The sequence below is a fragment of the Etheostoma spectabile genome, chromosome 15 (assembly GCF_008692095.1).
Source record: "Etheostoma spectabile isolate EspeVRDwgs_2016 chromosome 15, UIUC_Espe_1.0, whole genome shotgun sequence".
Taxonomy (NCBI): Eukaryota; Metazoa; Chordata; class Actinopteri; order Perciformes; family Percidae; genus Etheostoma; species Etheostoma spectabile.
The window spans coordinates 2,312,943-2,321,781 of NC_045747.1; the positions used below are offsets into that span (position 1 = coordinate 2,312,943).

General features: G+C 40.2%; 1 protein-coding gene across 1 annotated transcript in view; it reads right to left on the reverse strand.

The window, feature by feature from the left end:
* The window catches only part of gucy2ca (guanylate cyclase 2Ca), a 14,607-nt gene that overhangs the window by 4,566 nt on the left and 1,202 nt on the right, over positions 1-8,839 (reverse strand). Inside the window, exons 2-21 of the mRNA XM_032536655.1 lie at positions 7,847-7,959; positions 7,222-7,289; positions 6,916-7,137; positions 6,703-6,821; positions 5,951-6,050; positions 5,656-5,767; positions 5,425-5,569; positions 4,779-4,864; positions 4,585-4,699; positions 4,383-4,464; positions 3,850-3,943; positions 3,223-3,285; positions 3,053-3,124; positions 2,728-2,832; positions 1,909-1,995; positions 1,500-1,632; positions 1,229-1,366; positions 966-1,054; positions 743-834; positions 186-344 (exon numbers count right to left, since the gene is read on the reverse strand). Coding sequence (XP_032392546.1) covers positions 186-344; positions 743-834; positions 966-1,054; positions 1,229-1,366; positions 1,500-1,632; positions 1,909-1,995; positions 2,728-2,832; positions 3,053-3,124; positions 3,223-3,285; positions 3,850-3,943; positions 4,383-4,464; positions 4,585-4,699; positions 4,779-4,864; positions 5,425-5,569; positions 5,656-5,767; positions 5,951-6,050; positions 6,703-6,821; positions 6,916-7,137; positions 7,222-7,289; positions 7,847-7,959 — 2,194 coding nt within the window. The remainder of the gene's footprint in view (positions 1-185; positions 345-742; positions 835-965; positions 1,055-1,228; positions 1,367-1,499; positions 1,633-1,908; positions 1,996-2,727; positions 2,833-3,052; positions 3,125-3,222; positions 3,286-3,849; positions 3,944-4,382; positions 4,465-4,584; positions 4,700-4,778; positions 4,865-5,424; positions 5,570-5,655; positions 5,768-5,950; positions 6,051-6,702; positions 6,822-6,915; positions 7,138-7,221; positions 7,290-7,846; positions 7,960-8,839) is intronic.

The window sequence follows — 8,839 nt, forward strand, 5'->3', positions numbered from 1 at the left end:
TGAATACCGGTTAGAAACGTGTTTTTGCAGAGCATTATGATGCCACTGTGAAGTTGAACCTTTAACCTTTTGGATGTAACATTTTTCAGTAATATTTAATACAAAAATATATTAGTGCAGCTTTAAACATCTTTTCAGTCGTCCTCTGTAAATGACTATGTCAGGACTGTTGGGTATAAACCTACCCAGGAAGTAGCATAAAGTTGAGGCGATCAGCTCTGTCCCTCTCAGCTTTGTACAAAGAGGTCCTCTCCTCTACCAGATGTTCCAGGGTCCTGGAGTACATCTGCAGGCGACGGATCAGGTTGTCCATGTAAGTCTCACTGGCTTGGTTATGCAGGTTACTGTGTCAAAGTGAAAAACATGTCACATTAAAGTCACTGTTTCTATCATTCTATCATAAATGAATCAAGTACGAGAGTAGTGCAGCAGGAATGATCTCATGTAATAAACAATAAATAAAGATTGCATACACTATAGAGCCTAAAGTATGTGGACATCCCTGTTTTTTCATAGTTTTGGCGCCTTAGGTCTAATTAATGGAAAGGTTAGCATGTTCAGTCAAGTGCATTTGACTTATATTGCCAGAAATCACAAAATATTTAGCTTTTTTTCAATTTGGTGTGGAAGAACTTGAATGGCCTGTATTACACGTATAGGTGTAATGTTTTGGTGTCCACTCAAATTTGGCCATGAAGTGTGAAGGGAAAGAATTTGAATTGAATGCGTAGCGTGGACACACCTGAAAATCTTACGCAAAGATGACTCTATTCTCTTAAAATCTGGCCTTCGCTCTGGCTCTTCGTCCCAACAGTTTTTTATCAGCGTGAACAGCTGTATACACAAAAAAAGAAAACATACATACACATGGGGAAAGAGAAAGATAAAAAAGATTTAACTTGATTTGACCAAGCAGCTTTACTTTGTGAACCGTCAATCGCTACAATGTTTACCAGCTCTCTTACCTCGACCTCCCTCTCTGATGCACCGTCAAAGTTAAGGTCCGGTCTGAAGAAGCTCATCCCACTGGGATACTGCACTCTGTAGAGCTTCTCTTAAGGATTAAATGACATTATAATGTAATCAATGCGAGCAGGTCTTAGAGCTGAGGGCAATTACTGAGTCTGTGGTTGTTCCGCATCAACATCCCAACAATCTCAACAAACCTGTCTTGTTTACAGTTAGTGTCACAATTTATGTAATAGTGTCCCAACTTATCCAGACCTACCTGCAGGATCAGAGCAGCACTGTGTGTGGAACGGGGTCCACCTCATGACGATCTCATGAGCAATGATAGCATAACTGTAGACATCGCCTTTTTGAGACACCCCACCTTTACGAAGATGCTCTGGGGCCGTCCACATGTCTGAGGGGAGGAGAGGAGAGGAGAGGAGAGGAGAGGAGAGGAGAGGAGAGGAGAGGAGAGGTCTATGAGCTGAGTCTATATTCAGATTTTAGATTTTTTTTTTTAATAGACCTCACTGAAAACTAATTCTCACCTCTGCCTGGGGTCAGGATGGTGTGACAGCCGAAGTCAGTGATCTTGACCACCATGCGGTTGTCGACCACACAGTTGGTCGACTTGAGGCGACCGTGGACCTCGATGTTACTGGAGTGGAGGTACGACATGCCCTGTAAAAGATATAAAGCAGCAGGACCGCAGTGACCTGGTTGTTTTTTGTTGTATCACCCTACTCTCCCTAAAATGCAGTGCAAGTGAGGTAAAAATACATTGAACAGTATAACTGATTATTATGACCATGTCCAGATCGAAAATAAATCACTGAATGAAAATTTTTTCACTTCACTTATTTTCCTTCTGTGGAATTTGTATTGCTTTCCTATTTGGTTAAGTATAGGAATATGTAACATGCCCACAAAAACTTTATTAACAAAAGCAAAACATACCTTTGCTATGTCATACATGACTGATATCTTAAACTCCATGTCCATGAAGGTTTCATCTGGGTAGGAGATCCTGTCGTTCAGAATGTACTGGGTGAAAAACAAAAGTTCATATTTGATCACTCTTACTACTCTGCTCTCTGTACTCAGTTATAATGCAACTGTGCAACACTTACTTACATCACAAGCAAGGGTGTGTGGGTTTGTGTGTGTGCGTGTGTGCGTGTGTGCGTGTGTGCATGTGCGTGTGTGCATGTGTGTGTGAGCAGCAAACATTGGACATTATAAAGGGAGGCCACTGAGCTCTCTCATGAGTGTGTGTGTGTGTAACATGAAGTAAAGTCATACAGTTGAATTCAGTGCAGCTCAATTCACAATGAAGGTTTAAAAAAAGTTTAGAGCAAGAAAAAAAAAAAATTAAGACTAATGACAAAATAATTGTTACTTAAGCAAACTTAGTAACAGTAAAAAATATATAGTAAAAAAGAAAAAGCAAGGTCTCTTTAGATGCTTTTAAGTCAGCCAAATTGTAAAATACAAGACAAAACAAATATATAACTACTTAGCCCTTATTTCTGAACTAAATATTGTTATTTAAATTAAATAAATAAATTGCACAAGACTGAGACACATGTTCCAAGTGTTTAATTCAAGTAACCTAGTATTTCTGATGAAATAGCAAAGGTTCTAAAAGATCCTATCTCAAGATGTTGATCAATTTTGTGGATCCTCAGGAAAAAAATAATCACATTAATCCAGCAGGATCTGACTTATGCATGCAGGGATATGCAAAACACAGTGTGAGTGATGGTCTGCGCTTACCCTGAGGGACCCCCTCTGACAGAGCTCAAACACCCCAAACACTCCGTACTCAAACTTCACCGTGCCGTAGAACTTGGTCAGGTTGTAGTAATCTATTTGCAGCAGCTAAAACATGAAGAGGAGGCGAGGATGAAAAGACCGGAAGGGGTCGGGAGGGGTAGGGAGGTTGGACAGAAAGGGTTTTTAAAAAGATTTGGGAAACATACTTGTCCTGCTATGACATGACAAATACCTCAAATCTCACACAGACATTAATGCGGAGCTGAAAGAGGAGAGAAAGTCAGAGGTAGGGCCAAGGAATCGGCCTAACACAGTGGTGTCTTACAGTGTTGAGCTCAATCCTCTGGTCCTCGGTGAAGTCTCCGTCCGTGTGCTTCAGCTCTTTCAAGATTACAGGCTGAAGAATACAAAGAAACAAGACACGTCATGTCTTTCTTTTCCTTTTTGTCATAACTATATTATTAAATTGATTTTTAGAAGTTGGACTCTTGGTACCTTCTTGTCATAGCGGCCTCTGTGATTGAAGAAGGTGCTGTCCTTCCTCTTATCTTCATCGATCTGTTACACACACACTAATCTGATTTAATGTTCTTATCTGTGATCTCATCAAATTTCAAGAACACAATAGTGTTCAGCAGCTGCAACAGCAAGGCTGGTAATGTTTTCTCCTTGCCCGATAACTGTGAAAAATTCAGTCACTTTACAAACTTTACAGGTGTGGAGTTGAGATAAAAAATGAAGGCCAAAATCAAAGATGGGTGTGGTCTGATAACGGTTGCAATAAGCAGAGGATGGTAAGTAGGGAAGACAGCATTGCCCCCCCCCCAACTTTACGCCTCTGGTCCGATTTGGCACCGCGGCTGGTTTGATCCCATCCCAAGACGGTGTCTAGTTTTAACATTAACATTTCATTTGCCTTCAGGTGTAATACTAAGTTTGTGTACCTCCAAAAAAATCAGGCAACAGACGGCAGCTTAGTGTATTCCTAAACATTGGAATTAGTTTATTATACATATGTTCATTATTATGAACAGGGTCAAACATTGTTATCGCTCATCATAGAAAGGTTTCTGACCTCTGTATCTAAATTACAGGAAACAGCTGATTGATGAGGCTGTTTACCTTCAGCGAGACCTCCTTCTCATCCAGCGGACCAATCAGATGAGGGTTGATGTGAGACCACCTCTTCTGCAAAAGTCGCTGTTTCCTGTTCTGCCTAGCATTAATCACACATTCAGACACACATACAGACACACACACAGACACACACACACACACACACGCACACACACACACAACACACACACCCACACACACACAGGTAATACACACATACAGACACCACCACACAGACACAACACACACACACACACACACACACACAGTGTAAATACACACATTATGAGCACAGGGGATGTTTATGGGGTAACTCTTTTGCTTTTAGAGTGCATCCCATCACTACATTTATACAACAGCATTATGAGCTAATGTGAACATGGAGAAAATCACTAATTTTTCTGGTGTTTCAGTTTTCTGAGCTGCAGTTAAAACCACCTGTTGTGAAAAAAAACTGTTCCTGTTTGGCAAATGCAGCTGATGCTAAAATTCTACATCTAGCACATGTGATGCATCTGTGATACGTGTATGCTGTTTACCTGTAGAAGATGAGAGCGATGGCTGTCACCACGACAACACTGACACTCAGAACGATCACAATCACATCCTGCAAATTTAAGTCTGGAAGCACATAGACACACACCCACACACACAAACAGCGGCATTAACAAAAAAGCTTTTACATCCGTACTGAGAATAAAGACAATGAAATCCCACTGTATTTCTAATTCGTAATATTACCATGTGGATTTTTTGGCACATCAGGAGGCAGATGACCATTCCAGCGCAGGGCGGGGTTTGGGTCTGTCATTATGGTTTTATTTTGTGATGTATCAAACACTAACAGGGTTTGGTACTGGAGAGAGAAAAAGACAAAGTATAAAAACAAATGTGTGCATTGTCTGTGTGAACTGCTGAATTGACAGTATTCTCACCTTGCCAGTGACAGTTGACGTGTAAATCATGGAGAAGTTCACATCTCTGTCACCATACTCATCAAGCACATAGTGTCCCCCCATACCTATGTGAAGAAAACACACACAAACACACACACACACACAACATAGATAGCATTGTTAATTTCTCAGCTACAGTTATTTTTATTTGAGAATGCATCCAAAAATATGAAAACATAATGAGTATTTAATGAGCTTTAATGTCTTTGCTTTGGATTTGAAAATGATTAAAAAGCTCAAATATATATACATTATTTAATCACAAAAATGTAACACAAAATTACAAAAATAGACCTGCAAATAACGAGTCTAACCCTAACCCTATCAAACTCACTTAACTGCATGCATCAAAAAAAGTGACATAGTATTGCATTTTGCAATCCAGGAGAATTTTGGCAACTCAGATGGTGCCTTCAAGGACACCAGAGATTGGAGACTTTAAAAAAACGCAAACTAGGGAACAAACAATGTGCGATCCAGGATACTGTGAAAAGGACCCAGTACTTATCCTTGTACTTAGCTATAGAAGACTTTTTACATAATCTCATAACTGCAATATGTAACAATAAAACTAACAATAAAACAACACAGTGTGTGACCTTGAGTCGTCACTCATCTTACGCACCGTAGAAGGAGGCGTTACCAAAAGGGTGGTCACTCAGAGGCACATTACAAGATCCCTTGTTATTTCGCTGACTGAGCATTTTCTCTCTGAGTACTTTGCCCAACAGCAGAGCCCCATCATGATACCCGGCCACATAGTCATTTATCTTTAATAGAAAGATAGACAAAGAAAAGTCAAAGTTTTACGCAAGAACATGTTTCCCTACACAGTCCTGTTAAAGTTGCTGCTCACCGTGTTGTTGAATGATGATTGTGCCGCAAAGCTGTAGTTCCTCTGTGGCAGAGTGATCACCAGTACATCTTCCATACCCTTACTGGATGTTGTGTTGACATAATACTCAGGGCTGGAGGAAGGTGAAGGGTGTCACTGTGAACAGTGTTACTTCTATGCATTCAAAATGTTACATCTCTAGAGGTTTTAGAGTTTAAAATTCTAAATTTTGAACAGAAAAATAAGTTGCACATCTATTACACGAGAGAGGGACGAGAGACAGTGCATGGGCAAAATGGTGAAATCATAGACCTACTTGTAAATATCCAGGAGAATGAACATGATGTCTTCATCAATCGGGCCCACTTTCTCCTTTATTGTAACAATATCGTCAAGGCAGCCACATAAGATGAAAACTGAAATAAATAAATCAGTTTCACTTAAACAGGAATGGAAATGTTTGAGCTGTATGTACATTTAACACAACTCTTTTAAAGCACTGGTTATAGTAATTCATTATTACCATCTAGGCCTATAAATACACCGCTGACTCTCCCTGTAACAATTTGGCCACAATACATTAGGTTTTGGCCCGGTATTGTTCCCTTTCCACTTTATGTGTGCAAGTGTTGTGACTGTTCTGATTAGATATATTAGATTATGTCAACATAGACATTTGTCTTTTAAGCTTTGATGAAGGAATGACAGCTCAGGAAGAAATGGTTAATGGATTGAGATACATTAAGGGGTGACCGTGCTGTTGCGGCCCATAGACAGTCCCTGTCAGATTTGGCCCCTCCATTGACTCAGGTTGACTCAGTTCAGGTTGAAACCACACTTTTAATCACCAGTGTTTCTATCCTCCTGATGTGTCTGATATCTGTTTTGGCATGCATGTGCCTATGAGCTGTATATTTGTGCCTACAGCTGCATGCGTTGTAGATTATTTAGTTTTTTTCTTTATTGTGATGTTTGCTACCTCCGTCTGTACAGGACTTTGGTCGACATGGGTTAAATGTGCTTTATAAAGACAATATGTACTGTAAGTCAAACAAACAAAATACCCACTGTTGCTTTGTCTATTTTTATCGGTAAGTTTCGCCTTTATCTCCTCTTCCCCAAGCAGCATCTCTCTGTTTGTCCTTTTGGCGAAGTTGGCCGAGGGTGCTTGCAATGCGCTAATGTACCTGTGGCAAAAGCAAGGTAATACAACAAAAAATGACACATGCTGTAGGGCTGAATGAAGCTCAATCAGGTGAATTGCAGCACACGTTGGCTCACCAGAAGCAGTCCTCCGTTGTGTTAATGGTCTTCTTGTAGACATAGACATGCTTCCAAGGATCTTCCTTAAATGGCAAAACTTCCTTCATAAAGTTGAATAATAGGTCTGAGATCTTGCGTGCCGGAGGCAGAATTCGGGTCAGTTTGGACTTATAGTCACATGGGAGGCCGAAACTCCCAGCAGAAATGATGGGAATGCTCAGGGTTAGGCCAATTTCCTCACTGAGGAAGACAACAGGGTGAAAAGTTTAAAGTCAATCAGCTGTTTTGTGGTGTATAATTAAAGAGAAATAGAGTCATACTTACTCCACTAACTGGAAGGTGGCATAAGTGCAGGAAGGCCCCAGCATAACACATCCAACATCACCATTATTCTGCAGAAAGATACAGTACACGCAGCAATTCTGTCATCAAAGAAGTGTTGTAAGTGTGTCACTTACTGTGTGAAACCAAAAACCACCACTGCCAAGGGTCAGACACTGTAGTTATATCATGAACTAAAGAAAAAACCAGAAGCTCAACATCCTCCTGTGGCTGACCCTTTTTAGGGTGCTGTTGATGGAGATATTTGCATCTTTTCTTTCTACCACTAAAATGGCAAATCCTGTAATGGTGAGGTTGTTGGTGCAAACTTGTGAGTCTGCAGAGAAGTGTTTGGTCGCTGTAAAGTTCACATGTTTTTAATAGTTAACATTTTCCTACAAAAACTGTCCTGGAACAGCTTGACAAAATTACTCATTTATAATTTTACGTTTAAGTGAGCCATGACATCTAGGGATGAGAAACAATCAAACCTCAAAATGGGAAGTGCATAAAAAATCAGCACAACACTTCTCAGTGCAATCACAGTTTTTTTGTTGAGAAATGACAAAGGAGGGCAAAGATAAGAGATAAACACTCTTCAGGCATCTCATCTTTTGACCACACTCACATGCAGCATCTTGAGTATTGACACTCCCTCACAGGTGCTGCTCCCACAGCCCTGTCGGTTGTACATGGTGGTGTCAAACCCGCTGTAGTTAGCCGTCATCTTAAAGTCTAAACCTTGGGTCATGAAAAGAAAATAAGAGTTATTTCTATTAAACAGTTAGACTGTCAAGCTTAGATTATACTGACTTCATTGTCCACTGGTGTTAATTTAGGATTTTGATTCAAAGAATTACAAAAATGCAGAATATTACAGTTTCATTTGGTAGTAAGATGCCTAGCCTCTGACAAAATGATGGCAGTAAGAGTAGAATTCATCATGGGTTATGACTGTAAATAATAACTCATCTTAACAATTTATTCCCATCACATGTATGTTTGGTTGACAAGTAACAGTTTCATTTCCAAAAATGGATTTAAAGCATTGGTGAAAGGTCAGAAACCCTCAAGCAAGAGATTAATAGACCTGGTATAAAGGAGGTTTGGACCCACTGGTTTGTGCTGGATTTAGTTATGTTTATTTCAGTTGTATGAATAGTTCACATTGGAACCAATCACAGAGAGTTGTGTGGAGCTATTAGTCTTAATTAGCTTTGTAGCAACCTATTTGGCAATGGAGTGAATGTAACAGACGTTCATTAATATGAAAACGTTACCCACTAAAGCTGCTGGTCCAGACATGATACCTGGCTTAGAGAGAGTGCATCCCAACTGTCTGGTGTCTAGAAAGACATATTCAACATCTCCCTGAGTCAGACCGCTGTGCCTTCATGCTATAAAACCTCAGCCATCATCCCTGTTCCAACAAAACCCATCATCACTAGTCTGAATGACTACCGGCCCATAGCACTCACTTCCATAATAATAAAGCGCTTTGAGAGACTGGTCTGAAAGCGAGGACCGCAAGGTTCAACAACAGCTTCTTCCCCACTGCTGTCAGACTGTTGAACAATGAAACACTAAAACAGTTTACACTATTTCACTTTAAATATGGATA